Source organism: Tachypleus tridentatus, chromosome 13, assembly GCF_004210375.1.
Source record: "Tachypleus tridentatus isolate NWPU-2018 chromosome 13, ASM421037v1, whole genome shotgun sequence".
In the NCBI taxonomy this organism is placed as follows: domain Eukaryota; kingdom Metazoa; phylum Arthropoda; class Merostomata; order Xiphosura; family Limulidae; genus Tachypleus; species Tachypleus tridentatus.
Window position 1 is genome coordinate 41,212,322 of NC_134837.1, and position 19,145 is coordinate 41,231,466.

The 19,145-nt window shown below is 33.8% G+C and overlaps 1 protein-coding gene across 2 annotated transcripts in view; it reads right to left on the reverse strand.

Moving 5' to 3' along the window:
* Positions 1-2,327: 2,327 nt before the first annotated feature.
* Positions 2,328-19,145, reverse strand: part of LOC143238843 (protein amalgam-like) — a 52,284-nt gene continuing 35,466 nt past the window's right edge. The window contains exons 5-9 of one of the 2 annotated variants that reach the window (XM_076479418.1): positions 17,756-17,884; positions 11,488-11,775; positions 11,012-11,080; positions 9,436-9,554; positions 2,328-4,854 (exon numbers count right to left, since the gene is read on the reverse strand). In XM_076479418.1, the coding sequence (XP_076335533.1) occupies positions 9,481-9,554; positions 11,012-11,080; positions 11,488-11,775; positions 17,756-17,884 (560 nt within the window). In that variant the 3' untranslated portion in view covers positions 2,328-4,854; positions 9,436-9,480. The remainder of the gene's footprint in view (positions 4,855-9,435; positions 9,555-11,011; positions 11,081-11,487; positions 11,776-17,755; positions 17,885-19,145) is intronic. The other variant, XM_076479417.1, reaches the window with a different exon arrangement.

A 19,145-nucleotide genomic window follows, 5' to 3' on the forward strand; every position in this document is an offset into this window, starting at 1 on the left:
TCTCTTTTTATTATCATTAGGCAATATAAAGTTTAGTTTTAACTTAACGAAAGCCCAGATTGCTATCTGAAACCAATTTCAAAAAGATACAAGAAGCTGACTATTGTCTAATAAGATAACTAGAGTCCCCAAGTTGGGTTTCCCAGTATAACAATGGTTAACTTACAGCACTGGACTCTATGGTTCAAATTTCTTCAGTGAATAAAGTCCAAACAGCGAATTGTGTAAGTTTACGCTGATAGAACAACCTGTTAACAATATAACATGTTTTGTTTGTTAATAACTATAAAGCTACACAACAGGATGTCTGTTAACAATATAACATGTTTTGTTTGTAAACCTACACAACAGGACGACAACTACAGGGATGGACTCTGAAGTTTAGCTTTATAATAAAAATTAAAAAAAATATTATTTTAAACTGTTTTATGGTATTATAAACCAATTCTTAACGAAAAGTTGCATGTTCAATAGCATTCTAAAGAAAGCTATTTATACTTTTAACTTGGCATTTTATCGTAACAAAATAGTTTTCAAATGTTCTGAAATTATTATACAATTTACGATGATTTATTTGACTATCATTTAATAAGTAGTCTCTCCAATACTCTGGGTCCCCCGGTGGGAGAGTGGTACGTTTACGGACTTACAGCACTAGGATATGTTTGTTTGTTTGTGAATTTCACGCAAAGCTACACGAGGGCTATCTGCGCTAGCCGTCCCTAATTTAGCAGTGTAAGATAAAATGAAGGTAGCTAGTCATCATCACCCGCCGCCAAACTCTTGGGATATTCTTTTATCAACGAATAGTGGGATTGACCGTCACTTTATAACGCCTTCACGGTTAAAAGAGCGAGCATGTTTGTCCCACTAGAATCTGGGTTTTGATTTTTTCACGATGGACGCAGATGATAGCTGAGATTAGGTTTGCTCTAAAACAAAAAATCTTGATACTTACAAAAATTCAAACTACAGTTGTTGCTGTATTTTGCTGTATTTTATTGGAGATATTTTGTTGAACATACATTTATCAACATTTAACGTTTTCTTTTTGAATGACATTGTATTTCTAATTTCAATGCTGTTTTCTATAGGAACATTACAGAAATATTGAGAAACCAACTCGAATGTTAACGTTTACAGTATTGTGTCTAATATTTTAAACAAAAGTGACCAAGTGAGTTGATCTGGTTGAATTGGTCTTGTAATGTTAATACTAGCTAATAAGAGAAGGACGTATTCCTGATTGACGTCAAATACAGTAAGAAACACCACAGAAGACTGATTAAAAACAGAATCGTTGAAATAAAACGTTGAAAAATTATAAGTAAATAAATACAATGTTGAGTCATTGACTCTGTTTCGAGTTTTAACAGACTATGAGTATTTGCTGCAAGTGTTGTTTAATGTTTATGGAACAAGTTATTTAGTTTGTTTGTTTTTGAATTTCGCACAAAGCTACTCGAGGGCTATCTTGCTAGCCATCCCTATTTTAGCAGTGTAAGACTAGAGAGAAGGCAGCTAATCATCACCACCCACCGCCAACTCTTGGGCTACTCTTTTACCAACGAATAGTGGGATTGACCGTCACATTATAACGTCCCCACGACTGAAAGGGCGAGCATGTTTGGTGACCGGGATTCGAACCCGCGATCCTCAGATACGCGTCGAACACCTTAACCCACCTGGCCATGCCGGGCCTAGGAACAAGTTAGAGAGGATTAGAGAGTCAGATATTAGATATAAGGTTCAATATAATAGTCATTCTCAATTCACGCAGTGATTTAAGCTTTGAAAAGAAATCAGTTATTTTTCACAAAAAATACTCTTTTAATGATTCATAAAAGCAGATTTGTTTATTATGTACAAATAATATAATTCGAAATATATTCTAGTGCTCTGACGAGCATTTTTACTCTCTGTAAATATTTTTGTTATTCGATTGTTCAGCTGATATAGTATTAGTTAAAATGTTCGAAAAATGACTAATACGAGTTAAACTATATATATATATATACACTGAAACGCAATCATTCGCGAAGTATTTATATTTACAATAATTTATTTCGATTTATGTCTTAGCTGTTACGCAAAGTTTTAACGTTTACTTACGTTTAGACACGATAAAAATATATATTTCTTTGCCATATTTTAAATTGAGTGGAATATATTTGTGTTATGTGTTGTTATTGTTACCTAACAAAACGGAAACTATTAATCTAGAAAGTGTTCGTATAAAAATAAAATGAATTATTTTAAACTGTCGCGAGTTTCTCCTTACCAAGACTGTAAATAAGTACATAATATAGTTTCAGTACACCAAATCACAGAAAGTTATATTTTATTATTTTCTTAAGGTGACAGATATATACATATATATTTATATCTAAAACAGTACACGTAAACGAATATAAGATCTGAGTGATCACTTAGAAACAAGAAATAAATAACGTTTATAAAAAAATCACTGTTATGTAAACCGTCACTTTAACATCATTATGTTTATTGGTTGTCCACTGTATTTAGGACCTACATAAGGTTTGATACTCTGAAACCTGACGTGAGCCACAGATACAAATTATATTGGTTACTTGTTGTGTCTGCTCACACTTGCGATACTATAAATGACCGTCATTTGCAACCAATATAACAGATAATGGCAAATGAAAATATACTACACCTTTTAAAAGAATAATGTTAGGTGGTTTACATCTAGGAAGTAATACAGTATTTAAAAGGCTTTTGTTGGTAGAGTGCTCCAAGAAATTGGCCATTCGAGTTGATCAGTAATTACACAGAGTGAATAAAATAGACAGTTGCGAAGGGAACTGTGACGACAAACATGCAGTGAGAGAAAGAAGAGAAAATATGTTAGACAGAATAGTGAAGAGCTTTTACCATAAAACAACAGACCAATCCACAGAAATATTCAAGTCGGGATAATACACACCCGTCTCTAATCGCACCTTGAGTAGAATGTTACAAGGAATGGATTGTGGCAATAGATGACCCTTGTTCAAACCAACAAGGAGCACAGATTACAGAGTAATGAAGTCTGGATAAATGTAATGTGATGTTTATAGAGTAATGAAGTCTGGATAAATGTAATGTGATGTGACATTAATGCCACAGCTTATTTTGGCATCATTTCTGATAATGTTCATCCAGTGATGCTTCAAGTGTATCTCCTTTTGTTACCATGATTCTTGGTCATTAATCAAATTGTTCATAAAATGGACTTAAGAAAAATTCGCCGTCACACCCCGCTACAATATTGAATTGGCTCATAACACCTTCCAGCATCTTAGGATTCAATGGCACGTAATATCATATGGCTGTTATTCTCACAAAAGTGACCCAACCCATTATTAGATGTAAATCCTTATAAAGTGGCCAGATCCTGTATACTCTCCTTCTTTCTGTCTTTTATTATACCAGAGACAAAAAAAGTAAACCGACAGGGTAGTTTCAGATAGAAAAAGTAAAAAAAATTATCTTCAACGTATTAAGAATTGCAGAGCACGATAAGGAAGTTCAGTTTCTTTGACCATCATCTAGTAATAGAAGAATTAGAAATGTCATATTTAACCAAATCAGTACCTAGAGAGTAACATTAACTGAATATCATGTTGTGTATAAAAATTATATTTATTGAGTAGATAGGTTTTACATGAAACAAGATAAACATTAAATGACACAGCTTAAAGACCTGGTGCTACAGGTACTTACAATGAATATGGTTGAAGGATTTGGTTGTTAGTAAGTACAAAGCTATACAGTGGACTATCGGTGTTCTCCCACCATGAATACCGAAACCCAACTTTAAGCGTCATAAGTCGACAGACTTACCGTTAAGCCATAGGAGAGGCAGGCTGGAGGCAGGTTGTAAGGTGCTATCATAGGAGAAGCAGGTTGTAAGGTGCTACCATAGGGGAAGGAGGTTGTAAGGTGCTACTATAGGAGAGGTAGGTTGTAAGGTGCTATAACGTTTTGTTTGCATAGCAGAATTAATATTAATAATTTGTTTGCAATTGTTTATTAGTATATTAAATATTAGTTTTGATATAGAAGGCGTTGTATGTCTCTTGTTTCGAAGGTATGGTAGATGACGTCTCAAAAAATGTTTTCTTGTATTACCCAAAGGCAGACAGACAATCGACATATAGAAAAACTGAACGTAATATTGTGACATCTGCTTTCTTTTTTAGAAATAGTATATTATCACAAAATTTACTCAACTTTTTATTAAGAGTAGAAACACTTCTAAATATTAATAATTGAGTTACACTAGATTAACGATCAACAACCATTATGATCGTAATTTACGGTAAGTTTTTTAATGTTCATTCCTTGATAACCATGTAATAAGAAAAACCTCCTCCATCTGGTCTTGAGTTAAAAAATACTAACATTAGTTATGTTATTGACACATCTGTATCTGAAGTAATACAATGAGGTAAAAGTGTGAATTAAAGTTTTTTTTTACGTTTTCTGGAACGTACAAGGCAGAGGCTTCAATAAAATATATTATTCAACATTCGTTTTTCAAACAAAGGTCAGAGCTAATCCTTTTAAAATAAAGTTTAAAATTTCTAACATTCTGTTATATATCTATACGTAAGAATGAATAGTGAAACAAGCATAACCAATTTCTTAACACCGATAAACATGTTGACATATTTATTCGCGTGCATCCAACATTCTTTTACTGAATATAGACTTGTGTACGATTCACATTTGCACGTGACTAAAAGTGTCGACTGAATTTTCCTGTGAAACTAACGTAGTAGAGGAAACATACAAACGAGAATGTGACTGACTTCGTGGAAGAACCGGAGTTAATGGCGTTTCTCTCTGGAAAAATTACATTCAGCATCAATAAAATTACGGTTGAAGTCAAGAACTGATGTCGCTTAAGCGAAACAACAGCACAAATAACTTAACTACTGATCATTTATGGTTTTACTTTAAATTATTATCGCCAGTTTGAAAAAATAAGTAACGTCAGAGAAGAGGATTACAAAACAAAAATTAAAAACAACACATCATATAGAACGTCAGTAGCCGTTTCGTTTCTCACAACACTCATACTGCTACTAAGAAATTAAACAATTTAATATGTGTATATCTATAACACATATTACAAATAAAATAGCTACATACGGAGAAGAAATAAACTTGACACTGGTGAACTACAATGTAGAATCGGAACAACACAAGTGGGAAACAAACTAATACATGTAAACTCAGAAGAGCTACACTTGAAACCAGTGAACTACGATAAAGAAGGAGATCAACACAAGTGGGAAACAAACTAATACATATAAACTCAGAAGAGCTACACTTGAAACCAGTGAACTACGATAAAGAAGGGGATCAACACAAGTGGGAAACAAACTGATACATATAAACTCAGAAGAGCTACACTTGAAACCAGTGAACTACGATAAAGAAGGAGATCAACACAAGTGGGAAACAAACTAATACATGTAAACTCAGAAGAGCTACACTTGAAACCAGTGAACTACGATAAAGAAGGAGATCAACACAAGTGGGAAACAAACTAATACATATAAACTCAGAAGAGCTACACTTGAAACCAGTGAACTAAGATAAAGAAGGAGATCAACACAAGTGGGAAACAAACTGATACATATAAACTCAGAAGAGCTACACTTGAAACCAGTGAACTACGATAAAGAAGGAGATCAACACAAGTGGGAAACAAACTAATACATGTAAACTCAGAAGAGCTACATTCGAAACCAGTGAACTAAGATAAAGAAGGAGATCAACACAAGTGGGAAACAAACTAATACATGTAAACTCAGAAGAGCTACACTTGAAACCAGTGAACTACGATAAAGAAGGAGATCAACACAAGTGGGAAACAAACTAATACATGTAAACTCAGAAGAGCTACATTTGAAACCAGTGAACTACGATAAAGAAGGAGATCAACACAAGTGGGAAACAAACTAATACATGCAAACTCAGAAGAGCTACACTTGAAACCAGTGAACTACAACGTGGAATTGGATCAACACAACTAGACAACATCGTAGTTTATCGTAGTTCACTGGTTTCAAGTGTAGCTCTTCTGAGTTTGCATGTATTAGTTTGTTTCCCACTTGTGTTGATCTCCTTCTTTATCGTAGTTCACTGGTTTCAAGTGTAGCTGTTCTGAGTTTATATGTATCTAACGGTGTTAGATGTTTGAATATATAATATATATATATATATTATATAAAATTAAATACACAACATGGATCACAAATTACCCATAATTGGCTTAAAGCTGATTATGACATTTATTTGGTTGAGCCATACTTTTCAAATTCCCCAACTGAAACTTTTCATTGAATTTAACACAGTTAACTAACCAGATCACAAAAATTTGAACACTATAAAGAGGATTTGAACAAAAAGCAAAAGAAAAATACTGGGTACAATTTGTATTGATGAATGTTAAAAATAATTACTGTAAATATATGAATTTATCGTGGATGATTTACAAAGATGTAGAATACATAAATAGCATCAACAGTTTGTTTGTTTTGAATCTTCCGTGAAGCTACTTGAGGGCTACCTGCACTATCTGTCTCTAATTTAGCAGTGTTAGACTAAAGAGAAGGCAGCTAGTCATCACCATATAAAATATAAAATTATATATTCAAACATCTAACACCGCCCTCTATATTCCGACACTCAGTTATACAATCCCTTTCAAACATGTGGTCAGCTTCTGGTCAGTTACTTCTTTCTTTCTTTGTGAAACTGACGATAACCGAAGAAGGTCGAAATGTTGTTCGCTCCTCTACGTAAAATATTTTCTCAACCCAAACGAGCCGTTTTTACGTATATATTTCTCTACAAGTGGGTTTTCTCAACATCACTGATAATTATCACAAATGTTATATACTTGAAACCGGACAGTTTTAATTTGAAATAAATAAAATATATAATGAAAAAAAAAACTGTAAATATAATAACCAGTATAACTACAACTGGAGATTAAAGCAAATACATTTGGGATTTGGAAAAAAGCTACATCTAAGAATTTAAACATTAGTAACTAAAGAATGAAACGATTAGAATTAGAAATAAAACAACTTCACCGGAGAATCAGAAAACCAGTTATAGGTCTGAACAACGATATTTCAGGATGAAACTAGCACATTTAGAACATTCAATCAAACACACTTATAGGTAGGAATGGCAATACATTGGAATTAGAACAACTACAATAGGAGATAAAAAATAATATAAGCTAGGATCAAAAGGCGTACAACTGGGTTCAACAAGAACAGATAGAGTCAGAAGTCACTTGGAAAAACAACAGGAACCGGGGACAAACAGTCCAAAGTGACAAAACTGAAGTCATTCATGACAAGTAATAATGATGGTAATTACTACACAATTTTATCACCAGTTTGAGCAAAATAGGTAACACAATACTGAGTCTTGCCAAAGTAGAAAGTTAAGAAAAAACGAAAAAATCTGAAAACACTTAGGAGCTCAGGTTATGCCAGCTTATTTATTTGTATTAACATACAGCTGGGAATTAATTTGTTATCAAATTCTTATTAGATCTCCACTTAATGTCAAGCCTACTAAGTATAACTACATTTTATACTTTTACTGTAAATGATACACCCTTGTGCAAATTAATTGAAACAAACGGAAAATTACGATTTTTTTCATTTTTTTGCGTTTTATTTCTGAGAATCCAAAAATTACTCACAAAGTAATACATGACATGACTGCATTTATTTTTCAGAAGATCATTAATCCGCTTTGGTCGAGTCCATGAGTTGACTGCAATCTTTACTAATTTTTGGATCAAGGTACCACACCTCAATTATGGCCTCAATTAGCTTATCTTTCGTAGTACAGTCTTTTCCCCGAAGTTTTTCTTTACAAATCGCCCAAAGATTTTCAATAGGATTTAAGTCCGTAGAGTTTCCAGGCCAGTCCAGCACCTTTATTTGCGTTGTAGTCATAAAATTCTTCACAAGTTTCGATGTGTGGCACGGAGCCATATCTTGCTGAAAAATGCCAGACCCACCTAGAAATCTCTTTTTCAAAACTGGAACGACTCTTCTCTGCAAAACTTCGATGTACTGTGGTCCTGGCATCATACCTTCTACGATATGTAAGCCTCCGACACCATAGTAGCTGAAAAATCCCCAAAACATCTTCTTCAAGGGATGTTTAACGAACTGATTGATGTGAGATTCTCGAAGTTTCTCACCTAGAGATCTGCGAACATGCAGATTTCTTTGACCCTGTACAAAGAAATGAGTCTCGTCACTGAATAACACCTTCCTCCATTGTTTTTGCGTCCAGTTCTTGTATTTCAGACCCCATTGATACCGTTTTTTCTTAATTGAGTTGGTAAGAAGTTGTTTTTTGACTGGTTTCCTTGCCCTTCTAACACAATTTCGAATGACGTAATATTCCTCAAATTTCGTTATATATCCCAAAAATAGATCAACCGTGCTGCAAAGCACAGCTAATGACTCTGTCTGTGTGAAAAAATGACCATTAAAGAAAATCAGCGGGTCCAGCTAGCCTATACCAGCCGCCATGCTGAAAATATTGTAAAATGACCATTTGTTTCAATTAATTTGCACAAGGATGTAGGTAACCTGGTTTACTTTAATAACAATGTCAGTTCGTCTTCTATATTTGCTCGTGCTTGTTACTAGATTTTGTTTTCCAGTGACATACTTATTAGATTATGTTTTCCAGTGGTATACCCTTGAATAGGGTTTATAAACAATCATTTCGTAACGATGTTTCTTTACATAAGGTATAGAACCCAGACAAATAGAAAAAGATATCTACTCTAGACACACAGTTAGATACGTATTTATAGATAACTACGACTCAATTTATCAGTTTTGTTACATCATAATAGGAAATAGTCCTAGCTTACTTACCCTAAAGTAATAAAAGTTAGCCTTAATTAGTTTACAGTAAAATAAAAGGCAACTTTAATTACCCTACAATATAATACTTAACAGTGTAACAAAAGATGACCCCAGCTATTGTATATTATAATAACACGCGACACTAGTTAATATACAGTATAATAGAACGTGATCCAAGTTAATATACAGTATAACAAAACATGATCCCAGTTAATCTGCAGTATAATAAAGGTGACACTAATTAATATACGGTGTAATAAAAGGTGACACTAGTTAATATGCAGTGTAATAAAAATGATATATGTTTTTCATTTTCTGGTTAAAACTTTAATTGAATTAAGTTCATGTGAAAAATTGCATTAGACAAAGAAAAACGACCAAGTAAATCAATCAAATAAATAATTATTACAGTTAAAGTAAAGTATCTAGCTTTTGTAGGCTTACTTAAAACATGGAATAACCCGAAACCCACGACGTGAAAATTATCTCAACCACCTACTTGTTTGCTCTGAATGTCCCAAACTTCTTTGGTCTTTGACAGCTGCTAAAGTTGCAGTCGAAGAAAGTTGTACTGGAGTTGAAGGGGGAGTGTTTGGCTCTGACAATAGATGGATAAAACTATAACGAACAATAAAACTCCAAGGAATCTGTCTTCAAAAATCTAGTTATACATACAAACACAAAGTGTTTAACAAAAAACATGTTTGTTTTGAATTTTTTTCCAACAATAACAATAAAAAATATTAATCAAAAGTTAATTTTACTTATATTAATCAAAATGAAAATATTATGACTGCAAACTTTTAACAACTTGTTACACATTCTGGTTTTATTTTTTTATATGTTTGTGAAACGTTTTACAAGATTGGTTTTATAGGCACACAAGTAGGACAAATTCTTTATGACTGTCTGTAAGCCATTGAGTTTAAGTATCCCCCAGAGATCAGCAAGGCATTGGAATTAAGTATTCTCTAGACCGTCAACAGGTGTTTAAGTTTAAGCATTCTCCAGACTGTTACTAAATGAGTAAGTTTATTTATCCTCCAGACCGTCATTAAATCATTTGGCTTAAGCATTCTACAGACCATCAATAAGAAATTGAGTTTAAGCATTCTCCAGATCGTCAATAGGAGAATGAGTTTAAATATCTTCCAGACTAACAACAAGTGATTGAGCTTAAGTAACCTCCAGACTGTCAGTAAGTGATTGAGTTTAAGTATCCTCCAGACTATCAGTAAGTGATTGAGTTTAAGTAACCTCCAGATTGCCAGTAAGTGATTGAGTTTAAGTATCCTCCAGACTATCAGTAAGTGATTGAGTTTAAGTATCCTCTAGATTATCAGTAAGTGATTGAGTTTAAGTATCTTTCAAACTGTCAGTAAGTGATTGAGTTTAAATGTCCTCCAGATTATCAGTAAGTGATTGAGTTTAAGTATCCTCTAGATTATCAGTAAGTGATTGAGTTTAAGTAACCTTCAGATTGTCAGTAAGTGATTGAGTTCATGTATCTTCCAGACTACCAATAACTGATTGAGGTTAAGTAACCTCCAGACTGTCATTAAGTGATCGAGTTTAAGCATCCTCCAGACTACCAATAAGTGACTGAGTTTAAGCATGTCACAACAGTTCAAAGGTTAAAAAATAAAAAAGGCGTACCCTGTGCATTATTCGCATAACATATCATTAGGTACTTTAAAGATCATAGGTAAAATTAAAATCAATGTGCCATCTAAACAAGTGGCTCAATATCTGATATATCTTCCCTTCTAACTTAACTACGAACATTTTTGTGGGTAAACAGAACCGTCACTTCATACATGCTATCTAACTGGATAATTGAATATAATTTTGAACCATGAATAATCACTTGTAATTAGTATTATTTACACAACTGAGAGCTGAAACCTCGCAACACAAAAAAGAATACGACAGCTAATTTGTAAACAAAATTATATAAGTATTTTAATAAGTTTAAAGTATATCATCTGTTGCTCCTTCGTGATTATAATAACACGTCTATGATTGCATAATAAAATCAAAAATTTATGAAAGTTAAAATACGGAACATTACTAACCGTAATAAACTTGTCTCTGATTTTCCATTAATAGAGGTTCCGCCGTCGTAGTAGGTGCTCGAGGGCGTTCTTAATGTTTTAATAAGTGTTAAAAAATTAATGATAATAGCTAATTTTATGAAGACCATTTTCTAGAAACTTTATTAACTATCAAACAAAATGCACCTTTTACAACTAATAACAGAAAAAAACTAATAAAACTCGCATACATTTATTACTAATAAGTATATTGACATTTTAAAAACAAATCTGAATTAAAAACTACAAATTATTATTATCAGTCTTGAAAATGTTATTTTTTGTATTTTAAAGACAGCAAAATATATTTTGTAAAGGTAAACTACATTCAGATTTCCTGATAAAAAGCAATGAAATGTCAAATCATGGTAAAGTAATAAAGTTTTGAAACAAAAAACTAAAATCTACGTTAGTTACTAACACCTTATAGTAAATTTGTAACGATGAAAAAATCTTACCATATAATGTTATGTTTCCTCTAGCCCACCCTAGCGTGTTTCTCGCACTGCATTCGTAAGTACCGAAAGAATCCTCGTCTATAGAAGAAATATGTAAAACAAAAAGTTGCTTGTACGATCCCCGATCCACTTCGCTGGACAGGATCAAAACTGAATCGTTGATAGGTGTTGCATCTTTCTTCCAATGACCCCAGGCTTTTGGGTAAGACTCAACGTAACACCTAAGAAGTACTCGTTCTCCCAGATAAGCTCTAACTATTTGATTCGGTACCCACAATACCGGTGGGACTGCAAATAAATAGAGAATGACTGCGATTATCAAGTGATTGTAAAAAACAAAACGTACGAAGTATTTGCATAGGGCCTTATCTTTTATAGGGTGTACAATGATGTGTGTGTGCTTTAGATATCATAATTCAAATAAAGGTGATTAAAACAGTATAAATTCCAATGGTAGATCACAAAGTAACATCACTCAGATTAATTTATGATTAACACGATTAAGAATTACCTGATTTCATACGGTGTTTCTGTGTAATAAAAAGGCGTTAACGGTATTAACAGTGTATTATGGAAGTTTGTAGAAGGATATTTAACGTTTTCGACGTGAATTTATCTAATATCAGACTATTTATATTTTATCCTGTGCTTTCGTGATAAATCGAATTTTAACTTGCTGACTTAATACAGTGCCATCTAATTCTTCATAAATGAAGAAGTAACTCTAGTTTTTACTGAGCACAAATCTGAAACGTAATCGTTAAACATGATAAAGAAACCTGAAACACAGTAATAAGAAGTTGAAATAATGGTATATATATGCCAGTATTCATGGTGTTAAAGTGTTAGCTTTAAATTTTCGTTTGTAATTTTTGATCATAATGATACGATTCTTAGAAACTACGTTTCAAATACAAATACCAGTCCATGATTCAGTCTTTCCAGCGAAATAAATTCTGTTTCCATCACAATCACGTCTTTTGATGGATATAATAAACAAGAACATTTCGTATAATTGATATCAACACAGTCCTTTGATACAGCTTATAATCATTTATGTTTCTAAAACAAAAGTAAAAGCGTCTGTTCGTGTATATATTTAGAGATTCAGAGAAGGGTTGTCTAGACTTCCCAACGTTTCTCATGCACGTAAACGACATCCAAATACAATTAGGCAATTAGGTTTCGTTACTTTCAATGTACAGAAATCGTCTAAGTTAGTGAACTGACAATTTTGACTAGTATTTTGAAAATACAGTCACATAAAATCAGTACATTCGCTGCCACCACAATTAGATAAGAACAGGTAGTACGGTTTCCATTTTGATCTTAGATTACTTACATTTACTATTAACTTCAACCTACACCGAATTAACTAAAGTTGATTTTAAGCATTTGGACTATCTAGAAGAAAATTACTTTTTTGCGAGAAGTAAAAGAATAAAGAAAGCGAAGATAAGATACAATAAAAGCACTGTAGCGATAATGAACAGGTTGGAGGCGTACAATAACCCTTATACATATATATATATATATAACACAGTTAGCTTTAATACAAAGAACGTAGAATGGAGTTCTCCTGTAAACGTGTGTGTGTTCTCATTTAGTTTCGAGAATGAAAGAGGAATAAGAAAATAAGCTATTTTAGTTTTAAGAACCTTTTTTTTTAAATATAATTTTAATGTGTACGCAATTCATTACTCCCAGAATGGGTGTTTAAAAAAACAAAGAATGTTACTACACTGGCGTTACGAACCCTTTCTTATGCTTGTTTTTGTTTGCAAATTTTTATTCCAGTCTATTGCATCACAAGCAGATAGTTGTAGAGATCTTGAACAAACCATCTTCATGCAAATGAAATGAAACTTTTCTCTGGACTGGACTTTTTAATTGAAGTTTCTGGAAACAAGCGACAGCCTAGCATCTTCTTGAAAATTATAAATGAAACACTGTAAAGTTTTCTTTCCATTGATGTATGTTTTTTGTGCTTTAAATTATTTCGTTAGATATAAAATAGATCAACCACCGGAAGCATTCGAGCTTTTGTTTAAAAGTTTTTGCTATATCATTTTAATTATTTATTTATTTGCCCTGGTCTTTACGTTTTACGCCTATTTTTTGCTAGTTTCATTGGGTTATATAAGTTAACGCAGATTCTAGCATTAAGCTGCTATACAAGAATCAGTTCATCGTACTAAAAATATCTGAAATATGCACGTCCCGTAAGACACACGGTAGATATAAAACAGCGATAGAAAAGAATGTACTAGAAAAATTCATTTTGATTTTTTTTTGTTTCTTAGAGTTATGCCTCCTAAAATTGATCGTTTTGAGGGGAGAGTATGTAACAACTATTTTTCGAAACTAAATATTCGTGCACTCGTATCAACAAAGGATGTTTTCAGATCGGATATTTTAAATAAAAGTTAAAGCCGAGAATATCCTTTGTAATTAATGACATTGGAATTAAAAGACATTTGGATCAACAAAGACACCAGGACAATTCGGAAAGAGACGTTTAAAAAGTCGGTACCCCAGGTGTGGTAATTAATCTGGGAATTCTTTTAACAATTGAAAACGCTCGAACACAGAAGTTAGTGACCAAACCCTCTCACGTCGTTCAGACAACAGTATTAGTTAAGATCAGTCTTCTCAAAAAAAAGTGACACGTGTCACTTCCATGAAATAGGATTGGTTTGTTTTGAATTTCGCGCAAAGCAACACGAAGACTATATGCGCTATCCGTCCATAATTTTGTAGTGTAAGGCAGAGGGAAGGCAGCTAGTCATCACCACACACTGCCCACTCTTGAACTACTCTGTTACTAACGAACAGTGGGATTGACCGTCACATTGTAATGTTCGCACGGCTGAAAGAGCAAGCATGTTTGGCGTGGTGTGAAAGGGATTCGAACCCACGACCCTCAGATTACGAGTCGAATGCCTTAAGCACCTGTCCATGCCAGGCCTGCGAAATAGATATTCACGCTATTCGATACCAGTGACGTTTTTTGCGACAACACTATTTAAATGGGAACTGGGAAGTCGTCATCCTCGTACACTAAATGTATAATGGAAAGCAATCAGTTAAGAGATGTGTACTTTGAATATGAACCTATTCCGATGGAACTTTTTTGCACTGAAAACTACCCTGCAGGGTTATTGTTAAGATGCAGTATTTTAGATAGAACAAGACCGTTTGTAGCAACATAGGATGTTTGTTTTAATTTTGCGCAAAGCTACACGAGGGCTATCTGCGCTAGTCGTCTCTAATTTTGCAGTGTAATACTAGAGGGAAGGCAGTTAATCATCATCACCCACCGCCAACTCTTGGGCTACTCTTTTACATTATAACACTCCCACGGCTGAAAGGGCGAGCATGTTTGGTGTGGTAGGGATTCATACCTGTGACCCTCAGATTACGAGTCGAGTGTCTTAACCACCTTGCCATGCCGGGCCGTAGCAACATAAACTGCAACAACATGGGGAATCTCAAGATAGTTTTAAAAAACTTTACTCAAGCTTTGTAACACAGCATCAATGTAAAACTCTCTCCTAATAATTTTATAAATGCTTTTAACGTTTTTATTTATATACATTTTATGACATAACTATGAACTATCTTATATTTATATATATAAGTACATATTGTTTGAATTAGTCCCCCAATGGCTCAGTGGTATGTTTATCAAATAGGTATGAAAAGTTTGAAAGCCAAACTAGTTTCAGAATAAAATATTCCAAAAAACAACATTGGCGGTTCAGACATTTGGATTTCATTCCGAAAAAAAAACTAATTTAATGTTTAGCTCTCTGCTGGTTATGATAATCTCTGACGAAAAAAATTTAGATTTTACAGTGTCTTACAAAAATATTCACTCCTCCTCCTTGCAAAGTTTCATAATTTGTAGCCATCTGAGCTTGTAATCATGAAACTTTCAAATATGATTTTATATTTACAATTTAAAATGTGTTCAATTGCATAAGTATCCAAACCCTTTGGTACGGTAACCCCAAATCATCTCAGGTTCAAAAGATTAGTTGGAAAGATCGCAAAATTAGTGTAATGGTCTTTGTAATCATAGTGGTTTAACTTGACTTCATAGTGAATGCATCTGTTCAAGCTACATTTCACATATTGATACAACAAATCAGCCATGAAAATCAAGAAACTTTCCACACAACAAGGATAAAATAGTAGAGAAGCACAGATCTGGAGAAGGTTACAAGAAAACTTCAACTTCATTGATTATCACTTTGAGTATAGCAAAGTCCATCATTAAGAAGTGGAATGTACTTCCTGCCACCCAGCTCAGGCCATCCTTTAAAACTAATCAGCCAGGCTTAAAAAAGGAAACCTGGTTAGGGATGCTATTATGAAACCAACAGTGACGTTGAAAGATTTGTGAAGTTCCATGTCTGAGATGGAAGCCAGTGTTTATACATGGACAGTATCCTAGTTCCTATATAAAATTGGTTTATATGAGTGAGTGACAAGAAATACTCTATCACTGAAAAAGAATCATCTTAAATATCGCATGGAGTTTACAACAAACTATATAAGCTACATTGCAGTCATATGACAGAAGGTCTTGTGCTTATATGAGACAAAAATTTAGATTTTTGGTTCAAATGTAAAGCGTTACATTTTGCGCAAGTCCAACACGTTGCATCATCCAATCAATGCCATCCAAACTGTCAAGCATTGTGGTGGAAGCATCATATTATGGGGATTGTCATCCAGCATGGACTTGGATTGAGAGGAAGATCGATGATGCAAAGTACAGGTGAATCCTGGAGCAATTTTACCAGGAATAATGGGCAAGCATTACACCATCCTACTTTGAAAAGCTGGTAGAAAACTATAAAAAAATACTCACAGCAATAATTGCTTCCATAGGCTCTTCCACCAAGTACTGACTTATCTAATCAACAAATTTTCTCTGCAAATATTGATCACATTTAATTTTCTTTACACTTAACTGTGTTAAGTTTGGTCACTAGAGTTTTGAATTAAAAAGTCCATGAAAACCTTATATACATTTTTTTTGTATTTTACAAAAATATGAATTTATTGGTAGGAGGTAAAACTTTTGCAACGTATTGTATGTCAAACTATTTGTACAAAGTTTTCATGAGTGCCATTCTAATTGAACTGATTGGTTCTCAAGGTAACAATCTTTCTCATACTCGATAAACAAAGAAATCCATTACAGTATATCAGTGTTCTCTGTCTTCAGACACATGCGCTATACACGTGAGTAAGGACCACTTTTGTGGAAATAAAAAGGTTAAATATAGCCCTAGGTAACCCCATGGTTTGTGGTTAGAACAGACTACTGTTTCTTTTCATAGTACAGTCAATACTAAAGTGATTTCTTCTAAAGATTTGTTGCTCTCTTGAATTTCACGCAAAACTACACGGTGATTATCTGTACTAGCCGTCCTTAGTCATTACCACACACTGCTACCACTTGGGTACTCTTTTACAAAACGAAAAGTGGAATTCATTATCACGTTATAACACCCATAAGACAGGAATGACAGGTACGTTTGGTGGTACGAACGACCCTCAGATTACAAGTCACGAGCCCTAACCACATGGCAATAACGAGTCTTGCTATATATATAAAAGTTTGTTTGTATTTTTTAATCTCACGCAAAGCTACTCAAGGGCTATCTGCGCTAGTCATCCCTAATTTAGCAGTGTAAGACTAGAGGGAAGGCAGCTAGTCATTACCACTCATCGCTAACACTTGGGACACTCTTTTACCAACGAATAGTGGGATTGATTGTCACATTATAATGCCCTCACGGGTTAAAAGGAGAGCATGTTTGGTGCGGAGGGGTTCGAAACCGCGACCATCAAATTACGAGTCGAGCGCTCTAACTAACTACCTGGCCATTCAAGGCACATTTATAGAACGAAGGATAAGGTTAACTCAGGTATCGTCCCTCACTGCATTGCAAAGAATATAATCATAGTGTAGCTGCTTAGATATTGTACGTGCATTAAAACCTTACCAACGTCTCTCACCCACATACATATAAATGTATATATACATACCCACACACATACATATTAGTACAGCATTTTATTAATAGTAACAACATATAAAACACATCTTTCGTTGGAATTTGATTTTTTTATGAGTTAATATCACCTACTAAAACCAGTGAGTTTTAGTTTCAACTTAGAGATATCGATATTTATAGCTAAATCTTATGTTCTTATGTTTAGGATTTTATAAAGTGGTTAAGTAACTCACATTCAACGTCTATAAGGATTCTACGGCTTATGGATGGTGGAATCCCATTGGATGCAATACAAAGATAGGCACCCATGTGAAGACGGCTGATCCGCAGAAGTTGTAGTTCCTCTCCTTCGAAGGAGTGCACTGAAATTGTAAGGGGTTAAGGCTAATATCGTCACAAGATAAAAACATGAAAAGGTATTCCGTGTTTTACGTTAACTCCTGACACTTCATTTTTTACGAAGACGCCTGTTGGATAATCTACGTGTATAAAAAACACACTTCTTCAAGCCAAGAAAGCAGCCGTGAGACAAAAAAAACTCCCATAGGAAACATACACTGTTTATTTTTCTCTGCTTTTTATTTTTACTATTCCAAATGTCATTGCTTACGGGCTAGCAATATACTGAGACTAGAATCACAACATTTATCGTCCTAATACATTTTTTAGTGGGGGGTGAATGTTTTACAATAATGATTTTTTTAGCCATGGTAACTATTATCGATTGCATTTAAAAGGTCTCCGTTCTATTTTTCAAAATATTCTTTATCACGTTTAAATTAAAAACCATAAAAGTGCAAGATTTCAGTATTATTGTCATTATTCACAATAAATTACAAATTAGCAATGATTATAGCTGTTCTGTCTCAATGTAAATTTCAAGTTTCATACGATAAACTAGTTATGAGAATATAATTCGAAATTTGATAGTTTAGTGCGAATTAATGCGTCTTTAGTAAATACTGATAAGGTACATGTTACTGTAAAAAGTTACAATCAGGGTTTGCAAATGTTTAATTATACAGATGACCCGAAACATTCAACAATGCTTAAACAATTTGTTGTTTCGTCTTTTATGAATGAACCAACTCACTTAATAAGTAATAACTTAAAATCTAAATATGACAATACTTTTCAGTCAGTTCATTAGGGTACATTAGTAATTAAAGATAATCCTGTCTTTATTCTGAGAGCGTAAATGCTTAAAATCTTTTTAAATAAGGTTGTGTTGTATCCAGACTGTAGAAACTCTCAAAAATAACGGAAACAAAAAAAGTGACTAGCAAAATGAGGGGAACGTATTATAAATAAAGTAGAAAGAACAAGCCATCCAACCATAAAACTCTAAGTTCCCCAACAATCACATTGAACTATACACGTACATAAGGTTTCATAGAAATCAGGTGGCCTGGCATGGCCAAGCGCGTAATGCGTGCGACTCGTAATCCGAGGGTCGCGTGTTCGAATCCCCATCCCACCAAACATGTTCGCTCTTTAGCCATGAAGCTGTTATAATATGACGGTCAATCCCACTATTCGTTGGTAAAAGAGTAGCCCAAAAGTTGGCGGTGGGTGGTGATGACTAGCTACCTTCCCTCTAGTCTTACACTGCTAAATTAGGGA